Here is a 26,739-nt window from a genome sequence, read left to right on the forward strand (position 1 = left end):
ATGTTGGTGTTTCGTTTGTCAGTGATGATCAAGCTTTTCTTCCAGTTGGATGCATCTATTTGTCCTGAGAATTGTGACTGCTCTTCAAAAAATGCAATTTATTGCTCTGGCCCCCACATAAAAGACCTGGAATTGTTAAATCTGCCTTGCAACATGACAGAAATTCACATAACAAATGCTAACATATCGTACTTGCAGGATGTTTTTGCTAGGATGGAGGAACTGCAGCATCTCATCCTGTCTTCAAACAACATCGCTCTGGTTTCACCAATGGCTTTTAAAGGCTTGGGAAGGCTAAAAGTCCTCAAACTGCTGGATAATAAGCTGGTTGAACTTCCACCAGAAGTATTTGATGACATGGTGCAGCTTCAGCAATTGATGATTGAAAGTAACAGGCTGAATTCTATTGAGGAAAATCTGTTTGACAAACTGGCTGGTTTGCAGGAGCTTTACTTGAACAAAAACCAACTAACAGCACTTCCCAGTGGTGTGATGAAGAAACTCACTAAACTCAGAGTACTGAACTTGTCAAGAAATTACTTAGCAGCACTGCCTAGAAATATATTTAGTGCATTAGCCAGGCTTGAGAGGCTGATGCTGTATATTAATAGACTGTCTTCAATAGAGTCTGGTGTGTTTGATAGCCTGAAGGAGCTGCAGGAGCTTTTCCTGCATTCCAATAATATCCATTCCGTTGCCCCTGATGCATTTCATTGTCTTCGTAAACTAAGAACGCTGACACTCTCCAGGAACAGGCTTCAGGTTTTGCCTTCTGGGCTTTTTTTGCACTTGCACAACCTGTCTAAACTGACCTTGTACAGGAACCCACTGAAGTCTCTTCCAGAAGTGCTGTTTGGAGAGATGAGGCATCTTGGTAGCCTATGGCTGTATCACACAAAGCTCTCAACAATACCAGATTTTGTGTTCAGTAACTTGACAAATTTAGAGCTTCTTGTGCTGAGTTTTAACCCAGAGCTTACGGTTCTTCCTAGGAATGTATTCAGTGGCCTGAATGAACTGCGGGGCCTTTCTCTCCATACAAGTAATATTTCCAGTTTGCCAGAGGGAATCTTTCTGAGCCTTCAGAAACTGCAGAACATTTCCCTGTTTGATACAAGGCTTGAGGTTCTTCCTAGAAACCTCTTTCATAATCTCAAGCACCTCCAGAAAGTTTACCTGAATAGTACTAACCTGCAGTCTCTTCCTGCAGACTTCTTTACTGCTTTACCTGAGCTGGAAGAAGTTGTCCTTGACGACAACCCTTGGAAATGTGATTGCCAAATTCTTGGCTTCCGAGAATGGCTCCAGAAGAGCACAGCAATAATTAAAAATGTGCCATCTCTGATGTGCCACAGCCCACTGGCACTGCAGAATATTTCTCTTGTGTCTCTAAGCATCGATGACCTGGAATGCCTGCCAACCACAGCTGTGACCTATCAGACGTTCAGCTCAACTTTAACATCTCCTGTGACGGAGCACTTCACATCACCTCAGGAGACTGCTGTAACTGTGCTGTCTGACATGGAAATCACCAGCACGCCCACATCCATTCCTCCTGCAACTCCAAGTTTTACCTACTCCCATATTGAAGATGTTGGACAACCTGGGCTGCATTTCTCAGATGTTCCAGTCCAAACTTCTCCCAGCATCATAGCACGAACCAGCAGTGTTAGAGGGACAGATTTAACTACTCTTGTCTGGTGGGATGAGTTTCCAGCCCACAGCAGTGCTAAACCTTATTTTAATATCAGAGTTACTTATTGCCAGCTACTCTTGTGTGTTCACAGTTTGATTTTAACACTCCAGACTGTAGTCATTGTGCTCAGTCTGTATGTGATGGGTAACACCAGGCAACTCTTGCTCTCCAGAAATATTCCTGCTCAGCCTGTAGTTCTGATAAGAATATCAAGAAGATAGAGAAATCTAGCCCAAGAAAGAACTGGAAGTGTTGCTTTGGATGTTTTTTGAACATTTGAGCAGTTAATACTTGATTACAGATCTTCATAGCAAAGACCATAAGGACCTTGTCTTTATAACATAATGGAAATGAGTTTTATGCACCTTGCAGCATTTGCCAAGAGTGGCTGTAATCACTGTAAATTGCTACAGCACTTAGTGCATGAACCCAGAGGGCAAGATGGAAGTACTGTGGTCACCTCCACACGTGTGCTGTGGGTTTCCTACCTTGGTGTGCTGCCCTGTCCTCTGCCAGAGGCTGCTGCCTGCTGAGTGTTCACTGCTCAGATGGAGTGCCATCAGTGGAGGAACTCTTACATAGGAACATGGCTTCAGCTGTGCTTTAGACATCGCCCAAAGGACTCCAATAATATTATTCCCTCTACCGCCTGCCATCTTTTGTCTCCTTACTGAGAAAAAAAAAATGGTGGTTTTGGGAGGAGATGCTGGGAAGGACCTTTAAACAATGGGAATGTGTGCAGAATGGTGTGGTGAAGTGTCTTAACTTCTGCTTTCTGTCCTCAGCCCCTTCCCAGGACGTGGCATGAGGAAGGGATACCAATCAAAGCTAACAGCAGAGGAAGATGCTGAGCTAGGAAGTATAATCATGATGTATTTTATTGTTTGATTGGAGGTTTTAATTTTAATTTTAAGTAAACACTTTCATCCTTAAACTTTGGCCAGTGGTTGAAAAAACAAGGAATTCCTGGCTGCATGATGCAGGGAATCTTGAAACCAGAGTACCAGGAGGATGCCCAGGACTGAGGAGGGGCTCCACAGGCACGAATTGGTTTGAGAGCTGATCTGGACTGAACTGGGAGAGAAAAGAATGGTCTCTCCTGGGCTTGGCCAGCAAAACAGCAGCATGCAGCTGAGGGGCAGGGAGCCTGCCTGAACTGAGGGCCGCAAAGTGTCACCTCCATTTTGAAATTGGCTAGGGAACATATACAACTTCAACTTGGAGTGTCCAGTCACATTTTCAGTCTCACTACTTTTTACCTTATTACATCCTGCTATTCCCTGACTTCCAGTCCTTTCAAGTGTTGATGTGCAAAGGCAACTACTAGGCAATAGTGTGGGTTGTGGTCTTTATACTAACATTTTATTAGTATTTTGAATTGTATGAATATTTTAGTTCATAGGTAGACTGGTGGCTGTCAGACTGCCTGTGCTTTAGTAGCTCTTGGATTTAACTATCAGCTTTTATCTACATTATGGGACTTCATTTGCTCTTAAAAGCTCTGATGTGCTTAAAAACCTGTGGGTGTGGATCCCTGGCTTCTTGGGCTAGAGAGCCTCTACTCTAGGAGTAATTTTGTAACCTTAGTGACTTTCTCACTATTAGGGACTTTCATGGATGGCCTTTAAATGCATAACAGATTTGAGGTGAAGAAAACTTGCATTTCCTGCAGGTTGGTTATGGTTGGTTCCCTGCTGTGTGTTACTGTAGGCATGAAGAATAAACTGTGACTTCTTTGTTTCAGGGTGCTCTGCTGCTGGGCCTAAATTCCTCTTTGAAAAGAGAGAATGTGCTTCTATAGTGTTAAATGATTGTTTTCTTGCTGGCGAGGTTTAACAAAATTTGGCAAACCAGGCTAAATGGGAGTTAGAGCTATCTCTAAAGAAGCAGAAACACAAGTCACTGCAAGTGGTGCAAAGCAAGCTGTGACTGGAATCACAAACAGATGCTCCAGAATATTTACTGCAATATGATTGAGAGAAGCACAAAACCAGCAGTGAGCTTTCTCAGTGGTGGTTCTGGGTGGTTGCATGTAGTATTTAAGAAGAGAGAGTTGTTGCAAATTTAGTTTCTTGGTTGGACAGCTGTAATAAGCCCTCGGTGCTGTGCCAGCTCCAGCGCTGTCACACGGTGCCACGCAGGCAGCTGCTTGCAGCAGGCAGGTCACGATATCAGGGCTAGTGAGGAAATTCTGTCTTTGACTTCTATAAACCATGCTGGGGATCGTTACCTCAGTGAAGGAAGTGTGCTCTGGGTGCTTGGATGCACAGTGACTGATTTGTGAGGAAAAGCCCCTGTTTGCCCATGGTGTGGGTGTGACACCTTGCTGCCCACCCCCGGGCAGCACCAGCTGTGCCTTTGTGAGCCCTCTCTGGCTGCCCTGGCCCTGCAGAGCCCCAGCTGGGCCCCCACGCTGCTCCTTGGCTGCTGCTGCGGCCGCTGAGCTCCAGCTCTGGCACGTGGGGGCTCTGGCAAAGAGCTGTGCACAGGCAAGGCTAGGACAGGATGATTCCTCTTCCAGGATGATTCCTCCTCACATGCTGTCATCGGGCTTTCCCCATGCCTGAGCCAGATGGGGGAAGTGAAGTCATCAGACAACAAAAGGCTGGAGCAGTGAGTGCCTGGGGTGGTTTACTAACTTTCCTCTGAGGTGTACTGTTTTGAGCTGCTTCTGATTCATTGTTTCTTGCCCAGTAGAGCTCAGCCCTTCCTGAAAAATTCCCTGGCCTGAGAAACCCAAGGATATCTTTGTGCATACCCCATTTCTGTTTTTCCTGGAGAAGGGTTAGTTGTCCAGGTCAGCACGATGCAGCTGTGGCCGGAGGAAGGCAGCAGGCTGGTCCCTCAAAGCACTGTTTCCTTGTGTGCAAGGATTCTCCCAGTCCCTGCAGCCCACACTTGCATCATCTACTGCCCAGCCTTTGCCACCAGGCTGGAAGGGAACACAGGCTGGAGGTAAGAAACTGGAGGTACCTAATCCCTGATCCAGTGGGTCCCTGATACTGGGGAAGAGGTGAATGCAAAGCACATGCATTACAGTGGCTGAAGGGTTTGGTTCTTCTCTCTTGGCTCCAGATGGGGGTGCAGAGTCATGGTTAACAGCCCTGCACGTTATCCAGACCTCCAGGTCAAGGACCTGCTTCCAGGACCACATCCTGGCTGGGAGTGCTTGGGTACCTCCCCACCAGGCCATCTGTGCCAGCCCAGTCACAGCTTGCTCCGTCCCTTCAAGTGCTGCTGTAGCAGTTGCTCCTGCTCTCTCTGTTGAGGAAATCCTGGAGCAGTGGGAGCTTTGACCTACCCTGTGCCAAGCCATGGGACTATTCATTGTGTTTCCAGCTTGATGTCACCACAAATGCCATTCTCCTTTGCTTGTTGGGAGTTGAATCCAGAGTCCCCAAAGCACAAGTTGCTGAGGGTGGAACTGAATGAACTGCTGCCACAAACACTGGCAGCTCTGCCTGTTTCACAGCCACTGCAGCAAGCATTTCCAGCACACACATCCTTTCCTGGTGTCCCTGGTGTCCTGGTCCTTTCCATCCCACACCTCTGCCTCCTGAGAGCAGGAGCTGCAGCAGGGCCCTTGTCACTGCTTGCAGAGGGCAGTGAGCTTGGGCAGCTGCAGTTCAGTCCTCCAGTGCACAGCAGCAAGATCAGAGCCTGCACCTCAGATCTTCCCTGTCCTGATGTCAAAGAGAAGTAGGGCGATGGCAGATGTGCTTGGAGCAGGCCCCAGCAGTGGCTCAGGAGTGATGCAGCTGCTGGCTGTGAGGCAGGAGCCCTGGGAGCCTCTGCCTGTCATGGAGCATTGGCTGTGTCTCCTCCAGGCCTCCAACCAGCAGGGCTGGCCCAGGGCTGCTGATTTGGCTGCTCTGATATCACAGCATTTCCTAGGGATGTCAGAAGACCTGGGAGGAGACACAGCCCGAGGCACGTTCCCAATGGACAAGGCATGAGAGTTTACAGACTCACGGTGAGCAGAAGGCCTGAAGCTCCTGCTTTGTCCCAGCTAGGGAGTAGCAAACGAGGGAGGTGTTATGCCTCCATTTTTGTAGCCAAAATCTGGGTTTATACTCACTTGTGGGTGTTAGTGGGTAAAGTCCTGGGGTAGTCTCTTACTTGGGCCAAGGGGGGTGGGTCCCAGTTCACTACAGGCTGGGAGCTTCTGTTCCAGCAGCACCCGGACTCATCCAGCACCGGGCTCAGCAATTGCTGCTGTAGGACTGGCATGCCAGACTTCCAGCTGTGCCTTTGTGTCTCTCTGCATGGAAAAAGCTCAGGGCAGAGAGCCAGTGATGGCTGGCAGCAGCTCTGCAGTCTGCTGTTCACTCCTCTGCTGGCTTCTCCTGGGAAGAGACGAGGCCCCGTTCCCCCTTCGTGTGCTGGGGAGAGGTGCCTGGGCCACTTCGTGGTGCCAGAGGGAGCTTTACAGAGATGGAGCTGATCCAGGGAACATTTCTCAGCGTATGAGCCCTTGCCATCGCCGCCCCCTCTCCCAGGACAAGCTCTTTCCGCTCCGGATTATCCCTGCGGGCGGAGCTGGCCGGGCCCCGCATTCCTTCCAGCCTAGCGCTGCCGAAGCCGGGGCCAAGCACCGCTGCTGCTGCTGCTGCTATCGCTCGGGCCGGGGCGGCTCTGCTGCTGGGGCCAACCCCACTGGAGCCTGAGATCCTAAATGCCGTTTTCCTGGAGCTCCAGGAGGGTTGTGGTGGGCCTGGGACTGGTGCTGGGATGGAGGTCAGCCTGATGGCCGCCCCTGCTAAGCAAAGCTGCTGCTGCTCTCTCCCAGAGTTCCATAAGCACTTTCCCAGGGAAGGCAGGCATGTCCCCGTCCCTTGGGACAGATGATGGCAGAGCAGTGAGGCAGCCCTGGCCCTGCATTCCGGAGGCAGGGTGGGAAAATGTCCCTAGGGCTGGATCACTGGCCCTATGGAGGAGCTCTCTCATTTGGGCTCCTGAAAGCACTAGGGGGGCCCGTGGTGAGGCAGGGGCTGCTGCTGCTTCTCTAAGGGTGGAGGTGGCCCCAGCACAGTCCCTGAGGGTCTAATGTCCCTTCCTTCACCCCTCAGCTGTGGTGTGAGCCTGTGGGTCCTGCTGCAGGGCTCAGGCCCAGAGGTGTCCCCCTGTGCTGGAACACGGGGAGCACTCCCTCTGTGGCCCCAGCCCAGCCCTCCATCCTCCTCCTCCCCTTCAGCAGAGTTTGGCCTGGGGCCTGGGGCCAGCTGTGTGCACCGGGGACCACCGGGCTGGGGGTTCACAGCAGGGTGGGCACTTTGCAGCAGTGCAGAGTGACTGGGGGGTCCCAGCACTGCCCTGCAGGCCATGGGCACGGCTTGCCCTGCCCAGGGTGTCAATTCAGGCAGGAGTGGAGGTGAGCAGGAGCAGGGGCTTTCAGGGGGAGATGTGTCTGCATGGCGTGGGTGAGCACGCTCAGCTGCTTGGCAGATGAACAATGTGCTCTCCCAGCCAAGCCCACAATGCTAATTTTAGCGATTACATGAGTTTTTCCAAGCAGTCTCGAGTCCCTTGGTGATTCAGAGCCACTCAGCTTTGCTGCATCCGCCACCCTGGCCGTGGGGATGTGCTGGAGATGTGCCAGTATGGACAGACAGACACGGACTGTCCTGCTGTCCTGTAGCAAGGCAGGCAGCTCCAGCAATAAGTGACACTGCAGTTCTGGGGCTCCATTGTCTCCTTGAAGGTGCAGGGATACAACAGTGGTTCCACACTGTCCAGAGCTTGGTCGGGGGGGGCTACAGCCTCTGGCTGGTGCAGCTGGAGCTGGGACAGTTCCACCAGGCAATGCTGAACCTGGGGCTTTCCTGCAGCATGAGACCCACTCCATCCAGCACTGAGTTCCTGGCTATGTGGAACAGCCTCTCCCTGCAAAATGCTCATCTCACCCTCAATCACATCCGTTTTGCTCTCTCAGGAGCTGCCTCTCCCCTCCAAATGTGTGGGATGAGTCTGTGCTGCTGTCCCAAGCTGTCACACCCTGTGTTCCTCTCCCTGCAAGTAGCCTGGGGCAGCCCCCCGTGTGCTCACCTCTGGGAGTGGCTGCAGAAGCGGCTTACGGGCGTGTGCCGTTTGTTACTCAGCCCTGCTTTATTTTTAGCCATGTTTTGCAAACAATCATCTTTTCCGGCTGGAAGCCAGAAGCAGTTTCCTGAGGCCTGGGTAGAGGCAGGCAGGGTTTTGTCAGGGCTGTTACCTGCACTGCTCTGAAACTTTGCATGGTGGTAGGGACCATAATCTGATGACCCCCCAGTTGGGGCAGGGTGTTTGAGGTACCCATTACTGCATCATTGCTTGGAAGGAGGCAACTCCAACATTCCTGGGATCATCTGGGCTGGGGCAGTGGTTTATTGGAAGTGCTGAGGTTCGGTTTCTGCGTTGCCTGGCTGAAAAGCTGTGAGCTTCTGGATGAGTCAGAGTGGGCAAAAGCCCAGCAGCACTGGCAGCGGGCAGACAGAGCCATGATAAGGCTGTGACAAGGCTGTGATAAGGCTGTGAGAGCCCAGCTCTTGTGTCAGGGCTGCAGGGAGCAGGCAGCTCCCAAGCCCTGTGCCTGACCTTCAGCTGCAGTGCTGTCACAGAAACGAGGAGATTGTTTTGGGAAGTGTGGTTCTGGGAAACTGCTGTGTCACTAGAGTGTGAACTAGAGCACTTGGTGGGTGGTGTTTTCAAAATGCCCATTCTCTGTGCCCAAATGCCTGGGTGTTGCCCCAGAGCAGGCAGGAACATGGCCAGGGGTAGTTTCACCCACTTTCCAGCCAGAGGGGTCTGTGGCCATCCAGCATGTGCTATGGCAGATGGCTTCTCATGCGATGTGACATCATGGTGGCCGTGTCCTCCAGCTGAGGTCCCACTCCCTGCCATGTTCCCACGATCCCTGTCTCCTTCCTTTGAGACTGGCTGGGAGCTCTGCTCTCCATCCCTGCAGTTTGCTGTTTGTCCCGGTCTGGTCCCTCTCTGTCCCCTCAGCTGCCCTGCAGGCTCCCAGCGCTCACAGCATGACACATTTCCTCCCTTTCCCGGCAGCAGCCCCAACTGTTCCCGTCCTGAGCAGCTCCTCGGTGCCACCGGAACCTCAGCAGAGGTTGCTGCAACGGCGGAGGCACGGGTGGGGTGGGGTGAGAGGGGATTGGAGGCAGGCAGGGAAGTTCCCATTGCCCTGTTCTGAGCAAGGGACTGCAGTGTCTCTCCAGGAAGCCCAAAGGGGCCACATGCACTGACTCTCCTCACCTCCTTCCTCCCGAATATCCGTTCCCGGCAGCGGCTGGACCGGGACTGCCCGGAGGAGGTGGGCGAGGTGGGGGGACCTGGGCTGGGTGACGGGACCCAAGGGCACCCCAGTGCCCCCCTGTGTGCTGGAGGGGCAGGGAGGGCTGGCAGCAGGTGCCCCTGAACAAGCTGATGGATGCTTTCCAAGCACCCCTGGGTACCAGGCTCCATCACCTGTGTGTCAGGACTGCTGAGGGGGCAGAGCAGGGGCAGCCATTGGGAGACAGCTTGTCTGGGGTTCCAGGGATGCCTGCAGTGGGGGTTCCTCGGTGCCAAGGTGTTCCTCGTGGCTTGTGGGCAATGCTCTGGATTACTGAGGGCTCTCTGAAGCAGCCTGGCACCGATACAGCTGCTGACCCTGGCACAGGTCTTGCTTCCTGGCAGTGCTGGTTGTGGTGCCCACAGGACAGAGCCCACAGTGGGTGCTCATGGGTTTGTGGCCCCTTGGCATCTGCAGCTGTGGGGGGAATGAGAGCTGTGACCTGGGCAGGGTCTCTGTGCCAGAGTTCTGCCTGCACTGGTGGCCCTGGGCTGGGGCACAGCCCGAGGTCCTGACACTTACAGGAGCCATGGATGGGGAAACAAGAGCTGTGCCTGTGCCAAGGAAGTGCCATGGAGCAGCCCTGGTGTGGACTTATGCCAGGGAAGGATACGGTTGTGCCCAGGGGTCTGGCTTTGCTTGTCTGCCCCCATGGGTCAGTGGCTGTGTCCCACAAGGGGACTCTGAGGGCCAAGCCACTGGCTGGGCACTGGCTGACATGAGCAGTGTGTTCACAGGGCCCTCTGCTTGTCTTCTTACAAGAGCACTGGGGTTCAGGAGGGGGAAACCCAAAAGTGATCCTTGAAATGCGTGCTCTGCTGAGGAAACAGGAGTTGGAAGCAGCTCTGCTCCAGCGCTTTCCCTAACCCCGCCACTGCCCCTGTGCTGATTCATTGATTTGGACGGGTTATATTCTGGGAGGGGAAGAATGAACCACACTCTGCTCTCCTGCCAGCACGGGGCTGTGCTCGCTCGCTGCTCGTGGCTGCAGGACACTCGGGTAAGTCTCCTTCTCCTGCTGTCCCTCTGAGTGGACACGGATTCCAGGGACTGCCAAGGCAGCTCAGAGGGGTGGTGGTGGAGTGTTGGGATCTGCATGTTCAGCACCTTTTCATTTGATGGAGATGTTTATCTTGCAAGGGTTCTCCAAAAAAGTGAGACTACTTGGATGCTATGGGAGCTGAAAGAGTTTCATAGGCAATGTATCCTATCCTAGACAATGATCAAGAGAGAAAATTAAAGGGGGCAAAGTACTGTTTGGGGGGGGCTGATGTTAGGAGTAGTGGGATGCTGAGGGGCTGAACAGCAGAGAATGTTCAGCCTCTTGGTCTGTAAGATTTTTATCCCTAGAAGAAAAAGAGATATCAATTGTTTCCAGCTGCTTTTCCTGAAGGTTGCTCCAGTGTGTGTGCTCTCAGTGCTGCCTTAGCAGGGAGTGACATGAGCAGAGCTTTTGATCTGCTGAACTTTGGGGAAGTTTATAAATGTCTTGCTATAAACATAGCTGTTCTTGGATGCAGATTGTTTCCATATGGGAAACATAAACCATCCTGGCTTGTAGAGGGCTCCTCCCTCCCTGCCTGAGAGCAAGAGTGTTCCCTGTGGGGAGGGCAGGGCTGTGCCCCAGTACCCTGGGTGCCAGCTGGGGCACTGTGGCCAGACCCCTGTGCTGCCTGAGGTGCCTGTCTGGCTGAGCCGTGCTCAGAGCAGGAGCTGCAGGTTTTCTCCCTCCCTTGTGCCACATGAAGCTGTTAATGGGGGGCTGCTCCATGCCAGCCTGGCACAAGGCTGCTGCTTTAATCTAGGGAGGGAGGAAGATCACAGGCCAGAGGAGAGAGGAGAGGGTGTCCATGGTGTCTGTGCTCAGGGGTAATGGAGAGCTTTGCTGGGCACCACCCCTGGGACCAGCCTGTATGCACATGCCCACATCAAACACCCCACTCATGGCAAAAACAGGCCAGGCTGAGACCTCCTGCTAGGGATGGGGGAACAGGGCCAGCCTGTACCCAGCCTGTGCTGGGTGCTGTTGACCCAGGGTCCTGCAGGACTGGACTAAAGGGCTAAAGCATCCCTATACACTGCTCTTGGATTTGCAACAGGAGCTCAGAGCTCAGAGGGTGCTGGGGGCGCTGGGCCAATGCTGGGACCAGTGGCAGGTGCCAGGAGCCAGCTCTGGTGAAGGTCTGGGCTCTTTGGTGGTGCTGGGAGGCCAGTGCTGCTGGCAGCAGCTCACCACACTGTGTAAAACAGGAAACCACACTCCTGGCTGCCAGAAGAGCCCAGAGAGCTGGGACGCCAGGGATGCCACTAATAGCTGTGGTATGGCAGCCAGGCACTGTGGCCTCCAGCTCTGTCTTGCTCTGAGCTCCTGCTTGGGCTGAGTCAAGCTTTGCCTGCCCCAAGCCTTCCTTGTCCACCCTTTTCTGCCTCGTTGCCATGCTGGGAGCAGGATGGCCACAGCCTCGGTGGCTTTTCCAGGGGAAAAGCAGCACCCATCCCTTGCAGTGACTCTGGAGCTGGAAACCCCCAGGGTTGAAGCCCCCTCCTTTGTTTTTTCTGCAGGCCCAATGGAGCAGGGAGGCTGGCAGCGGTGGCTGCTGCTGCTGCTGGGCATCCAGCTGGCCAGCAGCCAGTGCCCAGAGCAGTGCCAGTGTGTCCGCAGTGCCCAGGTGGAGTGCTTTGGTGCCGACATCAGCACGGTGCCCAGCCCCATCCCTGCCAACGCCATGACCCTGCAGATCATCAACACGCGCATCGCCGAGCTGGGCAACGCCGCCTTCGGCAACGCCTCCCTGCTCATCGGGCTGCGCGTGGAGAAGAACCTCCTGTCTCGCATCAGCCCCGGGGCCTTCCAGAACCTGCCCGACCTGCGCTACCTCAGCCTGGCCAGCAACAAGCTGCAGGAGCTCCCTGTGCAGGTCTTTGAGCCTCTGGACAAGCTGGAGTCTCTGCTCCTCTCCAGCAACCAGATCCTCCAGGTTGAGCCTTCCCACTTCGCCCATCTGAGCAACCTCAAAGAGCTGCAGCTGCACGGGAACAACCTGAAGGAGCTGCAGGAGGGGGTGTTTGACCAGCTGACCAGCCTCACCAAGCTCAACCTGGCCAGGAACAACATCGACCGCCTGCCGCCCCGGGCCTTCGAGCGGCTGGCGCGGCTGCAGGTGCTGCGGCTCTACGAGAACCGGCTCCGGCACATCCCAGTGGGCACCTTCGATGGGCTGCCGGAGCTGCAGGAGCTGGGGCTGCACCAGAACCAGCTGGAGACGCTGTCCCCGGAGCTCTTTGTGCACAACACCAACCTGCAGAAGCTCTACCTGTCCAACAACTTCCTCACCACTCTGCCGAGCGGCATCTTCTTGCCCCTGCACGCTCTTGCCAAGATCACCCTGCACGTCAACCGCCTGCGGGACATCTCCCCCAGCGCCTTTGGGCCTACGCCCAACCTGCAGGAGCTCTGGCTTTACGAGAATGAGCTTTCCAGCCTCCCCACTGCTGTCTTCAGCAACCTGACCCAGCTGCAGCTCCTGGTTCTCAGCAAGAACCGGCTGCGGTCGGTGCCACCGGGGGCTTTCCAGGGCCTGGGGGAGCTGCTGGAGCTGTCGCTGCACTCCAATGCCCTGCGCCGCCTGGATGCCCGGGCACTGGAGGGGATGCCCAAGCTGCAGAACATCTCTCTGCACCACAACCAGCTGCAGGCGCTGCCACGGGGCCTCTTCAAGGCCACCCCTGGGCTGCGGCACCTGCAGCTGCACTCCAATGCCCTGGAGTACCTGCCCGCCGGCATCTTCTCCCCGCTGACGGCCCTGAGAGAGGTGAGGCTGCACAACAACTCCTGGCGCTGTGACAAGGGCATCCTGCCCCTGCAGGGCTGGCTGCAGGAGAACCCTCACAGGGTGGGTGAGATACCCCCGCTGTGTGCCCAGCCTCCCGCCCTGCAGGGCATCCCCATCGCCGGGCTGCCACAGGACCACTTCATCGACCCCCAGCCCCCCACTGCTGCTGCTCCTCATCCCAGCACCCTGCTGCCTGCTGACACCTCTGTGGCAGCCTCAGATGATGCCTCAGCAGCAGAAGATGCCTCGATGGAGCCCCCCACGGGGCTGCCAGCCTCCCCACATGAGGGTGAGGAGGAGAAGAAAGAGGAGGAAGAGAGGGGGCAGTGGGGGCTGACACGCCTGCAGAGTGGGGTGGTGGTAGCAGTCATTGTGTTGGTGAGTGTGGCCCTGCTGGCTGCTCTGGTGGCACTGGTGGTCTATGGCTGTAGGAAGAAGAGCCACGTTGTGCTCATGAGGATGAAGGCTCCGAATGAAGCCTGAGTATCTGGCAGACCCTGAGGGCAGAGGTGCTTGTGGGGGTCAAAGGACATGACAGAGGCTCTGCATCAGCTGCCCTTGCGGACTGAGATGGGACAACATCACCGTGTGCACTGTGTGTACCACTGTCCTTCTCTGCTTTGCTCTGTCCCTGCTCTGCAGCAGGGCTTCCCCATGGCTGCCCCCTGTCCCCAGCCCTTCCTGCCTCCAGTGCAGCCTCTGTGCTCCTTCCCTGCCCGGGTCCAGCAGCTGAGGTGTGGGATGCAGAGAGGGACCCCTCAAGCCAGGAGCCACAGCCTGGCCATGATGGTGCTTTACCCCAAATAACAGGACTTCCCCATCCTTCACCTTGCCTCATTCCCTGCAGTGCTGCCCCCTCATGCTGCCTGCTGCCCTCACCCCTGCCCAGCCCCTCTTCCCCACCTTCTGCCCCCACCATGCCTCCTGCCTTGCCCCTGCCTGGGCAGGCAGTGTGAGCCATCCTGCTGGGCCACCTTTGCCCCAGGGGAGCTGTGTGTCCTGTGCTGCTCCATCACACACCGGTGCCTGGGCAGGGCTCCCCGCAGGGCTCCAGGCTGGCTGGCACACCCTGAGTGTCTCAGCTGCGTCCCAGCTGCCCTCCCTGCCTGCAGGCAGGGCAGGCCAGAGCACAGCCAGCATCCTCTCCTGCTCCTGCCTCCTGCCTCCTTCCCTTGTGCTCCTCCAGCCAGGAGAGGCAGGGACAGTGTGCTGGCATCAGGGACGGGCAGGAGCAGCCCCCCAGCCCTCACTGCATGCTGGTGCTGACCCTGCTGTGGCTGTGCCCCTGCCTGCAGTGCCCTGCCTCAGCCCCACAGGGTGCAGGGGCTTGCACTGTGAGGGTAGAGGAGTGGGACAGTGGGTGTGAAGTGTCTGCAGGGAATGGGAGAAGCTCCTGTGCTCGTGCTCCTGGACTGCTGGGGCGTGTTGGGGCTGCTTCTACTCCACCCCATTCCTGGTCCTCATTTCCTTAACACCCTCCACCAGCTAGTGAGCCACCTGGTCCTGCTCTGCTTGACAAAGCTTCTTCATCCTCTTCTTACTCCCTTGAGTACCCTCCTGTGTGTGCCCAGTGCCCCTGCCTGGTGGCAGCCCTTGGCCAGGGGGATGCTGGCAGCACAGCGTGCTGGCTGCTCTGCAGTTTGCAAATGGGTGCCAGTGCCATGCCATCCCCTGTACCCAGCTGCCTTCTTCAGCTGTAGCACGACCATGGGGGATTGAGCTCACCTCCATGTGTGCTGCAGTGGCACTGCTGCCTGAGGACTGCTGCTGTGGGACAAGGTGTGTGTTTGGTGTCCACCCTGCAGTGCTGGCTGCTCACAGCACCTCAGCAGCCAGTCCTGGTACAAGCAGCTCCAACCTGGTGCATGTGAGGGGCCACCCCTCTGGGCCGAGTCCTGCATGGTAACAGGAGACTCATGACTGTGTCACGGGGCTGTTGGGTGCTGATGTGTGACCTTCTCATTAAAGTGCCACTGTCCACTCCAAGTGCCAAGAGCTGTTTATTCACTCCTTTATGGTGGGCAGCAGGGGAATGGCCCAGCAGAGACAGGGGCTGCGCTTGATTTCCACTCCTCAGAGATTTTTACAGCATTGAGGAAAAGCCTGTATGAGTTGGTGAGGCTGGGAGAGGGTTGTGGGCTGTGTTTGCAGAGCCCTTGCTGGTCCCTGGACTCCAACCTGGCATGATGGACCAAGGAGGGCTAAGCCATACAACAGCAGTGGGTGGGCTTTTGGTGAGTAAGCTGAGACCCCAGCAAGCTTCTCCATGGAGACACTGCCTGTCTCCTGCACAGTCCACTGCTGGAGTGGTGGGAGCTTGCTTGGCTCCCCTCAGAGCTGGCTGCCACTGAATTGTGTCAGCTGTGTTTTTCCATGTGTCACCATCTGCTCCATGAGTGCAGTGAAGTATCCCTCCTCCTGCCCCTCAGGGTGTCTCCATGGCTGCTGCCAGCCCAGCCTGTGCCAACACAGGCCCTTGCAATGCAGCTTTTATGGCAGTGTGGGCTGCTCCTCTGGGCAGGCTGAAACTCTTAGGGAGTTCAGCTGATCCATGGCTCCCTCGCAATCCCACTGCTGGCTGGGATGCAAAACCCCATGATGGTCCCACAGTGGTCCCCTCCCCAGAGAATCACAAGGTTGGAAAAGACCTCTAACCTCATGTACAGCCTTCATCTGCCTTGCTAAGCTGCACCTGGTCTCTTCTCTCATGGCAGAGATATTTTAAGCACCATTTCCCAGTGAGATTTGATAAAAGTCTGGGGCTCTCTTAGGAGGTTTCTGGAAGCAAGTATGCTGACCTTGGTGTGGGACTGGAGCCACCTGTGACAGCAGCACCCTGCCACCATCCCTGCCCCAGTGGATGTCCGGGGCCAGAACCCCACTTCCTTGCCAGGGTGCTCACAGGCAGCTGCCTCTGGCCTCACCTCCAGTCCCCTGGAGGCTGGGTTATTTTTCAGAGTGCTCCAAGGACACGGGCTGTTGTTGCTGATAAGCAGTGAGGGCAGCTCCGCCCCAGCAGGAACAGCTTGTTCCTGGCTTCCCATCCGCCCAGAAAACACTGTCCCATCCCAGCCAGCAGCATCCCTGCACATCTGCCACATATTTGGTGACCGACCCCGTGATGCCACACTTGGTAAGTGGTGCCCACAGTGCTTGGGTAGTTTGGGGGCCTGGGATGGGTGGGAGCTTCTGTTGTCTCTGTGAGCACAAGCAAGAGGGAGGGAAGGAAATGCCAAGGCCAGTGCTGCTCTCACGTGCCAGTGTAAGTCCAGGGGAGCTCCACTGATGCGGGGTGTCTGTAAGTGGGCCTTGCTCTGGGGTGGGCAATGTCCCCCATCACAAAGCAGCACTGCAATGTATCCCAGCTAGGGAGGGACTGGCAGAGGTCTGGGGGCCACCGCCTCAAAAAGTGCTTCTGTGGGCTGGGAATAGGCTTTTGGTCAGGCTGAATATCCCTCCAGCATGTTGATGCTGCTCTGATTCCCTGTGGAAAAAGAAAACTAGAAATACAAGTGGTGGGGCCCACAGCTACTGCCACTGAGCTGAGAGCTGCCCTGCAGGGCTCTCCCATCACCCAGTGTGCACAGCACAGCCCTGTGTTTCACAGATTCTCCTGCCCTAGAATGTGGCTTTGTGCCTGTGTGGACATCTGATGAGGGTACAGGTTTCCCCCAAGACTTCCAGGGACCTACACAGGTCCCACCTCAGCAGCTGCTCTGCAGGATGTGGCTGCTCTCCAACTCTGGTGAGGGTGGCATCACCCTGGCTGTCACATGGTGGGCTGGGGCACAGATAAAAACCCTGGGAAGACAGCTGGGAGGGAAATGCTTCCCATTCCTGCAAGGGGAGTGCTGGGGAGGTGCTGGCAGCAGGGGCTGGAGTGATCCCCATGGCCAGGGCAGCTGCCTATGCTGGTGGTGTCTCAGAGCTTGATCCTGCATTTCTGGCTGCAGAAGCCCTTTCCCCAGCAGTGCCTGTGGGTGCACGGGCTAAGGCTTGGTTCCTTCTCCAGTGCAGGCTGCTGATCTACGTGCTGCTGGGGCTGGGGTCCCTGCTGGTGGGGGCACTGTCCCCATCCTGCCCCCCTGCCTGCCAGTGCTATGACACCTCCAAAGTCTTCTGCTCAAATGAAAGGATACGGGAGATCCCGGAGGGCCTGCCAGGAAGTGCCACCCACCTCTTCTTTGTGGAGACAGCCCTGACCAGCATCCGCAGCGGGCACTTGGGCTCCAGCACCACGCTCACCAAGCTGGTCTTCATCAAAAACAACATCCAGGAGCTGCAGCCTGGTGCCTTTCAGGGGCTGCCCAGCCTCACTGAGCTGGAAGTGTCAGGCAACCCCTTGCCAGCTGTGAGCCCTGGGACACTAGCAGGCTTGACCAGCCTCAGCAAGCTCTCCCTCAGTGCCAACACCATCCGCACCCTGCAGCCAGGGCTCTTCACTGCCTCTTGCCGCCTGCAGGACCTGAGCTTGGCAGGGAACAGGATCGAGGCACTGCCCCCTGGCATCTTCCGCCCACTCCGGCGGCTCCAGGCCCTGGACCTGTCACAGAATGCTCTGCCCGAGCTGCCGGATGGGCTGCTGGCCCCACTTGTCGCCCTTCGTGTCCTCAAGCTCAGTGACAACCTGCTGGCACGGCTGCCTCCTGGTGCTTTCAGGGCACTTGGCCAGCTCACCGAGCTCCACCTGGACGGCAACCAGCTGGAGGAGCTGCCCTCGGGCATCTTCTCCAGGCTGGGGGCACTGCGGCGGCTGCAGCTGCAGCACAATGCCCTGGGCAGCCTGGCCCCCGACATCTTCACGGGTCTCCTCAACCTCACTGTCCTCAGCCTGGAGGGCAACAACCTGGCCATCGTGCCTGCCCTCCTGTTCGCTGGCACCCCTGGCCTCCTCCACCTCTCGCTGTCTCGCAATCAGCTGGAGACACTGCCCCAGGAGCTCTTTGCGAACCTGTCAGTGCTGGAAACCCTGGAGCTCTCACACAATGCCATAGATCACCTGCCCATCGGGGCTTTCCAGGGTCTGGAAGGGCTGACAGAGCTCCAGCTGAGCCACAACAACCTTTCCAGGCTGCCGGCGGGGCTGCTGGCCGGGCTGCCCCTCCTTACGGCCCTGGTGCTGGACCACAACCGCCTGGCCCGCCTGCCCGCGGGGCTCTTCGATGCCAACGATGAGTTGGTGCGTGTGGGGCTGGCTGGCAATCCCTGGCTCTGCGACTGCCACCTCTCCTACCTCCTGCACTGGCTCCAGAGCTTTGCTGAGCCCCTCACCCACGGCCAAGCCTTCTGTGCCAATCCCGCTGCTCTCCAGGGCCGGTCCCTGCTGGAGGTTTCCCGCGGGCAGCTGCAGTGCCCGGGAGCACACGGTGTGCCCCCGGAGGAGGGCTGGGACACAGATGCTCCGGGGCAGTGCACCTACAGCGACCCCGAGGGCACGGTGAGCGTGGCCTGCAATGCCACATCGTGCCAGCAGCTGAACCTGCGCCTCCCTCCTCCCGGGCCGGAGCGGGGCCTGGGGGCGGCCTACCGGCGGGCCTGGCTGCTGCGCTCCCGCTGCGGCACGCTGCAGGTCAGCGTCCTTGTCACAGCACAGAGAGGGAGCGAGGTCACACCACCAGCTCCCCCCGCCGTGCCCTAAGGCCTGGGCAGGCGTTTGCTTCTGCTCTGGCAGCCTCTGGACCAGCCTGGGAAGCAAACAGCTCTCCATCTCGCTCTGCTACTGCTGCCATGGTCCCCAGCTGTCCCCGAGCTCTCTGTAACAGCTGGCCTGGGGCTATTTGCCCTCTCAGCTATGTGTTTCCTGTGTATTTCAAATATAATTAAAATGTATCTATTATTTCTGTGTACTAGTTCCCATGGCAGAGAGAGGAATCATTCTGTTCCTCCCACCACTGTCTGTGTGTGTGGGAGAGACAGCGGAGGTCCATGTGGTACATTGGGATCTTGCCAGGAGCTGCATGGTGGGGCATAGTGCAGGTGCCTGGGTGTGAGTAGGTGCAACTCTGGCATTCTCATGGTGTGCTCATGCCTGCCTGCTGCAGCCACCTCCCATTGGCACCGCAGAGGGAAGAGAGCTGCAGCCTGGCAAAACCTGAGGGCACGGATTTGTGCTGTCCAAGGGAGGTGTGGGTGAGTGCTGCTGATTGCCCAGCAATGGGCATGAGCTGCCTGCCTGCAGGGGGAGCCCGGGTGAGCACAGGCAGGTCCCACTCCTACCCTGTCAGGGCTTGGTGTACAGCCCTGCAGCCTGAACATGGAAAGTGGCAACTTTCACATAAACTTTGCTGTGAGGGTGAGTGGAACAGGTTGCCTGCCCAGTGAGGTCGTAGAGTCTCCTTCTCTGAATATACTAAAAAGCCAAGTGAACAGAGCTATGGGTACCCAGGGAACCCTACTTCAGCAGGGCGGTTGGACTAGATGGCTTCCACTGGTCTCTTCCAACCTCTCCCATCTTGGGATTCTCACTCTGACCTGTGGAGACCTGGCACAAAGTCCCAGCAGTGCTGCCCACCCGGGGGTGACAGGTAAGGCGTGTGCTCCCCTGGCAGGGCGAGGTGGGTGTAGTAAGTGCACAGGTGTCTGTGTGTGTGTCCGTGTGACAGTGTCCCTGTGTCTATGCATGTCAGGGCCGCCCTGTCCGTGTGTGCCTGCCCGTGCCCGCGGTGTCTGCGAGTGTCCCTGAGTGTCTGCGAGTGTCCCCGTGTCTGTCTGTCCGTGCCTGGCGGTGCTGCGGCACCATCTCGTGGCCATCGGGACCGGGCTCCGTGGGCAGAGCCGGTGCTGGGGAGCCCCGGTGGGGACATGGGTGGATACGACGCTGGAAAAGGGTAAGGCTGTTAAAAATGTGCAGTAGTTTGTTTTTAAATTTGCCAAAAAAAAATGCAATGAACCTCACCAAGCAGAAGCTGAGCTTTAATAGAAACAGGTGAAAATGGAAGAAGTTTAAATGCAATTGTTGCAATTACCCACTGGGAAGCAATGGATATCCTGGCAGTTTGCCTCAAAATGAGCATCCCTCGGGATGCCCTGCACTAGCCAGGAGCTCTGGGTGTCACATGGGGGGGTCTTTGGCTTGCACTGGGATGCAGCACACAGCACTGGGGTCAGCAAGGTGGAGCTGTGGGGCTGAGCACAGAGCCCGGGGGTTGTTGTATCTGTTGAGCCACAAATGTTTCACTGTTTATAAGCGTTAAAAAATGGCTTCAGAAGTGCACTTTTAGCTACATAAGGCAAATGCTGAGGAATGAAACAGCTGTCTGTTGTGACAATGAGGGTGGTGTTTGTGAAACTGGTGAGTTATCCTGCTGGAGATACAGGACCACAGAGGCTGCAAACAGGCTGGCCTGGAGATCTTCAGCTTTCCCTGGATGTGACCAGTCGAGTGGTGCCAGCAGATAACGCCTGGGGAGTACGTGACTGCGTCCCCTCCAAGGGGTTTCTGCCGTGGCCTCTTGCACTGGGGGCACAGCTCCCTGGCCGTCCCTTATCTCCTCACACAGACTGGTGTCCTGACCTCACGTGAAACGGAGCCCCGTGCCTGGGACGTGGATAAAGAGCTGGCCAGGTGATGAGACCCCCATCCGGTGTCCTCACTCCTGCATGGCATGGCTCTCCCCGTGGCTTGTTTGTAAGTGCTCAGCCAAGTAAGTGATGCAAAATGCTTCTTTTGCCCTCTTTAAAATGTGCTGGGAGGGGCGGTGTGGAGGGCTGTTGGTGTTTCCTTGCATTAAGGAGCAGGGGAGGCTTCAGTGCCATGAGCTGAGACCATCTCTCCATGACTCTGCCCGGCTGGAGTGGGGGACAAGCGCGTGGCCACAGTGAGGGTTTTAAAAGGGTTTGGTGGTTCAAAACTGTCCATTTTCATCCTCACACCCTCAGATGTTTCTACATTTCACCCAGTGCACTGCCCCTGCAGCAGAAGTGAAGCAGGCACTTCTACAGCCACAGCCCCAGCTCTTCCACCTGAGTCTCCCTGGGGAGAGGATGGGCAGGGAGCAGCAGTGGCTTGAGCCCTGGGGGACAGCCTGCACAACCAGTGTCACCTCCCATCCATTATCTTCAAACCCAGTGGCTTTCAGTCTCCTGTATTTGCTGATGTTTCTATGTTCTTTAAAAAAAAAACTTTTCATAGAAGATTTACCCTCCTAGAATAAGATTTTTTTTGCATGGCCAGCTTTGATGGTCACCCAAGAAGAAAATCGTACCTCTTTTCCCTGCTCCCACCCAGGGCTGTGAATTAAAAGTTGGAAATATGGTCCCAGTGAGGTGCTCATGGCAGTTAAACCCCAGTTAATGTGTTAGCTGAGTGTTTCCAAATGTTTCCATGGAAGAAGTGGGCTCTACTAGTAGGTGTGCATCAGTGATTTCACTTCCTACCTGCAAGGTCAGAGCCCCAAATGTTGGGTGTTAAATAGTTCATCTGTGGACATTCCAAGGTTTTAATGAGCCTTGCTGTAAAGCTTGGTTGCTGTTCTCAGGTTAACTATTTCTGTCTATCGGAGCTTCATGACCAAGGCCAAAATATGGTACAATTACCAAGAATCCTGAAAAAGAGGTGCTTAGAAACCATGTTTTAAATCAGCCCCTTGAACTAAGAGAAGCAGAAATTAAATAGCAAGTCTGCCTAGCACAGTGTGGAAATTCTAAGCATACGAGGTCCTGTGGTCTTGGCTGGCTCCTGGGAGCCCTGCTGATCCCTCATTAGCAAGTGCAGGGCTGACTGCTTCTGTTGTTGCATGAATGGGCTGCTGCCCTGTGACTAACTGGACCTGCTGGGGCAGCACTAATGGCAGCAGCACTTTGCCTTCTTCACCCAGGCAGGCTGAGCCTGCAGTTCAAACATGTGAGAAGGGCCAGAGAACAGACTGTCCAGCCCTTGTCCCTCCTGCAGCATCTCCCAGTGGAAGCCATGAGCTGGCTTGCCTTCCCTCTCCATCCCTTGGTACCAGCAGCAGTGAACTCGTGTAAATGCAGTGAATGTTTGCTTGTCCAGTCTCTCTTTCTCATGAAATGAATCATGGTATGTGAATAGAAGAGTCCTGAGAGCTGAACAAGTGTGATACCACAGTTCATGAGCTGTGGACAGAGATTTATTGCTCTTCATAACTGATTTTTGAAACTTTTTTTTCCAGAACAATGTACCAGCATTTCCTTTTCCTTTTCCTCTTGTCCTTCAATCCCCATAAATGCCAAGATCAAATCCCGGGTGAAGATCCATATGAAATGCCCAAAGACTATCAGGAGGTCTACAGAGGGACAAAAAATGATGTCAAAGAGATCCCAAAGATTGCAAAGCCCTTTGTTTCTGAGATGATCTTTGTGCAAACCAGCATCACTTCTATAAGTAAAGGTGCCTTCAGGTACATGCCCAACCTGACCAAGATTTTGTTCATTGGCAACAAGATCAAGACTGTTGAACCTGGAGCCTTTGATAATTTGGACAAGTTGAGGGACGTGGACATCTCTGGTGCCTCATTAGAAAAACTATCTGTGGGCACTTTCCGAAACCTCCCAAGTTTACAGAGGCTGGAGCTGAGAGACAGCCAGCTCAGATCCATCCCCAAAGGCCTGTTTGATGGCCTGGAAAGTTTGGGGGAGCTCTCCCTGCACATCAATGCAATTCCTTCTCTTCCAGAAGGCATTTTTGATTCTCTTGTCAATCTAACTTTTTTGGACCTGTCTAGAAACAGGATCACAGCTCTTCCTGTGAATGCCTTTAGCAAACTCACCCAGCTGCAAGTCCTCCGGCTGTATGAGAATGAGTTGCAGGAGCTCCCAGAGGGACTGCTAGACAGTCAGCTGGAGCTGCTGGAGCTCAGCCTCCAGAGGAACAGGCTCAGGGCGCTGCCCCCCATGATTCTGAGGAGCCTGCCTCACCTGGAGAAACTCCTCTTGGACAACAACCTCATCAGGGTTCTCCCACCTCAGAGCTTTTTTGGTTTAAACAAACTGAAGTTGCTGACTCTGGGCTCAAACCATATTATGGAGCTCCCCTGCTGCCTTTTTGACATCATGCCACACTTGAGGGAGTTGGATCTGGGCAGGAACAGTTTGGCCACACTTCCAGAGGGCGTCTTTGTCAACCTCACATCCCTTGGCAAGCTCATCTTGTCCCACAACCAGCTCTCAGCCCTGCCAAGAAGGGTCTTCACTGGGCTCAGCAAGCTCTCGGACCTCCAGCTGGACACAAATCAGCTCTCTGCTCTGGATGAAGAGGTCTTTGCTTCTCTCCCAAATCTGAAAACCCTCAATCTTCGAAAGAACCAGCTGGAAAGTGTTCCTCAAGGGCTCCTAGACCCTCTGAAGAAGCTCAGCTCGGTGTATCTGAGTGGTAACCCCTGGAAATGTGACTGTAACCTCTGCTACCTGCACCGCTGGATTCTAGGCAACAGGGAGAAGGTCAAATTGTCCACCCAAGTCTCCTGCAAGAGCCCACCCCAAGTGGCAGGGCAAGAAGTAACATTGCTGAGGGACGAACACCTGATTTGCCCAGGTACTCTGCCATTTAACTCCACACCATCACAAAAGACATCAACATTCCTGTCACGTGGAGCTGTGTCCACAGCAGCTCCAGACATGCTGTCACTGGCATCCTTACCCATCAGGACACTGCCAACCCCTCTTCCACCTGTGGTCACCTCTGCTGTGTTGCCAACCGTGCCCATGGAGGTTGCCTTCACCACTCTGTCACCAACCAAGCCATCTGAGATCTTTGTCACCATCCCAACACCAGCTGTGCTGCAGAAGGTTTTCAGCACCAACCCATCAACAGCCAATAAGCCCAAGACCTCCAGCACCACACCATCAACAGCCAATGTGGCAAAGTCCTTCATCAGCACCCCATCACCAGCTGTGCTGCCAAAGGCCTCCATCACCAAGCTGTCAACAACCACTGTGCCCAGGTCCTTCATCACCACACCATCACCAAAAGCCTTCATCACCACCTCATCACCACCTGTGCTGCCAGACGCCTCCATTACCACCTCATCACCCACTGTGCTGCCAAAGGCCTCCACTGTCACACCATCATCATCAGCTGAGGTGCCCAAGGCTTCCATCACCACCCCATCACCAGCTGTTTCAACTTCAGCCATTGTAAGGCTACAGACTCCTGGGGCCACCCACCCAGAACCTGTGCCACCCACTCCAGCTTCTGCCTCCACACGGGTGTCAACAAGCTCACTGGCAGCCACCACCAGACAGGAGCCTCCTGCTCTCTCAGTGCCCAGGGAGAGGCCAGCCACCATCCCACAGGGAACACCCATAACCACCCCCCTTGTCTCAGCTCCCTCCGTGGCTCCCTGGCCATTCCCCAGGACTGCTGCTGTGGGCACAGTCCCGCTGGCCTCCCGTTCACCATCACAGCATGCTCCTGCACCAGGCAGGGACTGGGGCTATTCCACCACCTGTGACTCGTTCACTGCTGGTGCCCAGCCCACCCCCACTGCTCCCCAGCAGGCTCCTGCCCCAGCAGGCACCGTCCTGCTCCCAACACCTCCCATCCCCGCACTATCAGACAGCACCAGCCCCTCTCCAGCCTCTGCACCCCTGACCCCCAGCAGTCATCGTGCCTGGGGCCTGTCCCTGTGGACCAGCCCATGGCAGTGCCAGGTGTCCCTGGCCTTGGGGCTGGCCATGCTGGCACTGCAGGCTGCCTGCACACTGCTGGGAGGGGTGGTCGCCTTCCTTCTCCACCAGGACACCCGCCACCCCCCCGGGCCACCCGTGAGGCTGCTGAGCCTTCAGGCTCTGGCTGCTCCGGGGATCCCTGAGCCAGCCCCGGTGCCACCTTGAGCTTTGCTGCCCTGTGTGACCTGGGTAGTGCCAGCTGTCCTCCTGTGGGGTTTGCAGCCGTGCTGGCCGCAGGGTGCGCTGTCCCTGGGATGGGGATCCCAGGGCGATCCCAGTGCAGGGGGTCCCAGCAGCCAGGCTGTTGGGGGATGACTCCGGGCCATGCTGGGAGCCTGCGAGCCCATGCGCGGTGTCCCTGCCTGGCGGCCCTTCTGCCGAGGGACACTAGATGGCATCCCGACACAGGCAGTGGCTGCCACCGCCTGCCGCGGCCCCCGGAACGCCGGAGCCTCCGCAGCCGCCGGCCGGGCCCCCGCGGTCAGTCAGGAGCCATGGAGGGTCAGGAGCCCCACCCGGATTCCTCCCATCCCTGAAGGTGCTTGCAGTCCTTGGAGGAGCATATCACGAGGCTTCCTGCCCCGCACCGCGTCTTGTTCCCTGTGCCACGTTACAGGATGTGTCAGTATCTGTACCACCGTCACACACACACCTCTTCCCCTCTCCCTTTCCTCCTCCCTGATATTAAAGCTTCCTCTCCATGTCTGATGAGCTGGTGAGAAGACTGTTTTCATCTTGGGGCTTTTCTTGCCCTGACCTGTTGCTTGCTGGAGTGTGGAGCCCCCAGTCAGTGCTGGGGTAGGAGCAGGGCTGACCCTCCACGGGCAGTGGCACTGTGAGACGATAGATCCGTTTTTCTTCCCACTCTTAAATCCCATGTCCTCCAAACCCCCTTTGTGGTGCTGCCTGCCCAGCCCCTCTGGAAGACTGATATTTCAGCATGGCTGGCATGTGCTTCTTTACCATGACCTCACCTGGTGCTGAGCCCTGGCTGCAGGATAGGAACAGCTCTCCTGGGAAACTTGGCAGGAAGGGTTGATGAGAGCCTTCACCTCCACAGTCATGGGCTCCTGCCAGGCCTAGGGAAGTGCCAAACTTAAACAAAAGTGGCTGTTCCTCTGTGGTTTCTGCCATCACAGAAAGTGTTGAAACCTTTCCTGGGAAGCTTTATTCCAGGAGAATTTGAGCTGATGAACACAGGGCTTGTTCCCTTGATTTGGGTCTCTAGGTACCTTTTTTTTTGCTCTAGGTTCAGCATTGATTTTGCCCTGTGCAAGGTAAGCTGCTCCCAAATTTGATCACAGTTTCTACAGGGTTCAACTCCTTGCCATTGCTGCTGTCACCTGCTCCATCTTGTCCTGCCTTTGGGTGGCCTTCCCCAGTTGTGTGGCATGGGAGCTACCTGACTTGGGAGTCCCAGGGAAAGAGTCTCTGAAAAGCAATAGTCTGGACGTGTGTGTTTCACAAGGAAAAGTGGGAAAGCAACTCAGTGAGCCCTGAGCACCCCAGTTCCCCTGCAAGGCCAGGGGAGGGGGAAGGGGCTTTGTGCTGGAGTGCATGCCTGCAGCTGTGCATTAGGGACCTGGATATACATCCTTGCTAAGAACCTGTGCAGTGTTACAGGCCCTTCAGCTGCTCCTTGAAGTGCTGCTGACGGCTGTGAAATACGGGAGGCGAGCGGGGCAGCACATCTGGGCGGGATGGAGCGAGCGGCTCCGGGGCCGGGGCTGGCACAGCAGGTAATGAGATACAGATGAGGGGGAGGGAGTGTTTTTTCTGGCAATCCAGATGAACTCAGCTTAATACTTGATTTAGAGGGTTTGAAAGCGGGGCCTGGCTGCTGGGGAACAGACCCCGAGCACTTCCCGAGGTGATGAGGGGGGGGTCTCTGCTGGCTTTTCAGATATTTAATGGCCCAGCGCAGTCTAAACAGGGAAGTACTTCGGGGTGAGATTAGCACAACATAATCACATCTTAAAAGGTCTTCAGAGACACAAGGCACGTCCGCTCTCATATTAATTACTGGTTATTAATAAAGCTGGGGTCAGGCACGAGGTGTTGGCTCCGGAGCGTGCTGGGTCCCTCTTTGCAGGGAGGTGCTGTATCCAAAAGCAGCACAAAGCCCTGCAGCCTCCACCTGTGCCCATCCGGCTCTGGAAGCCAAATGGCCAACATTCCTACAGCTGCTTTTAAAACTAATTTGCCCCATAATACCCCGAAAGGGCCATATCTTTCTAAGTACCCAGAACACCTCTAAG

At 55.9% G+C, this 26,739-nt stretch overlaps 3 protein-coding genes across 4 annotated transcripts; all 3 read left to right on the forward strand.

Moving 5' to 3' along the window:
- GP5 (glycoprotein V platelet) lies at positions 1 to 1,917 on the forward strand. The gene has a single exon (XM_064721525.1). The coding sequence runs from the start codon at positions 1 to 3 to the stop codon at positions 1,915 to 1,917; it is 1,917 nt and encodes a 638-aa protein (XP_064577595.1).
- Positions 1,918 to 9,855: 7,938 nt separating this feature from the next.
- Positions 9,856 to 18,689, forward strand: LRRC15 (leucine rich repeat containing 15). The gene is made up of 5 exons (XM_064721428.1): positions 9,856 to 10,020; positions 11,583 to 13,330; positions 14,596 to 14,632; positions 15,850 to 15,986; positions 16,866 to 18,689. The coding sequence occupies exons 2-5, from the start codon at positions 11,588 to 11,590 to the stop codon at positions 18,489 to 18,491; spliced, it is 3,543 nt and encodes a 1,180-aa protein (XP_064577498.1). The 5' UTR covers positions 9,856 to 10,020; positions 11,583 to 11,587; the 3' UTR covers positions 18,492 to 18,689.
- Positions 18,690 to 18,817: 128 nt separating this feature from the next.
- LOC135451687 (vasorin-like) lies at positions 18,818 to 25,165 on the forward strand. Of its 2 annotated transcripts, none has more exons than XM_064721108.1 (2): positions 18,818 to 20,496; positions 21,985 to 25,165. In XM_064721108.1, exons 1-2 carry the CDS (start codon positions 20,453 to 20,455, stop codon positions 24,644 to 24,646), a joined length of 2,706 nt encoding a protein of 901 aa, XP_064577178.1. In that variant the 5' UTR covers positions 18,818 to 20,452; the 3' UTR covers positions 24,647 to 25,165. The 2 variants fall into 2 exon arrangements, with proteins under 2 accessions (XP_064577178.1, XP_064577179.1); XM_064721109.1 differs by having other exon boundaries at positions 18,818 to 20,480.
- The last annotated feature ends 1,574 nt before the right edge of the window (positions 25,166 to 26,739 follow it).

The sequence above is a fragment of the Zonotrichia leucophrys genome, chromosome 9 (assembly GCF_028769735.1).
Source record: "Zonotrichia leucophrys gambelii isolate GWCS_2022_RI chromosome 9, RI_Zleu_2.0, whole genome shotgun sequence".
Lineage (NCBI taxonomy): Eukaryota > Metazoa > Chordata > Aves > Passeriformes > Passerellidae > Zonotrichia > Zonotrichia leucophrys.

Coding starts and splice junctions, on each gene's coding strand:
- LRRC15 (XM_064721428.1), top strand. CDS start 11,588: ATGGAGCAGGGAGGCTGGCAGCGGTGGCTGCTGCTGCTGCTGGGCATC. Junction 14,633..15,849: donor GACTGCTGCTGTGGGACAAG/GTGTGTGTTTGG, acceptor GCTGATAAGCAG/TGAGGGCAGCTCCGCCCCAG. Junction 15,987..16,865: donor ACCCCGTGATGCCACACTTG/GTAAGTGGTGCC, acceptor TTCCTTCTCCAG/TGCAGGCTGCTGATCTACGT.
- GP5 (XM_064721525.1), top strand. CDS start 1: ATGTTGGTGTTTCGTTTGTCAGTGATGATCAAGCTTTTCTTCCAGTTG.
- LOC135451687 (XM_064721108.1), top strand. CDS start 20,453: ATGGCATGGCTCTCCCCGTGGCTTGTTTGTAAGTGCTCAGCCAA. Junction 20,497..21,984: donor GTTTGTAAGTGCTCAGCCAA/GTAAGTGATGCA, acceptor TTTTTTTTCCAG/AACAATGTACCAGCATTTCC.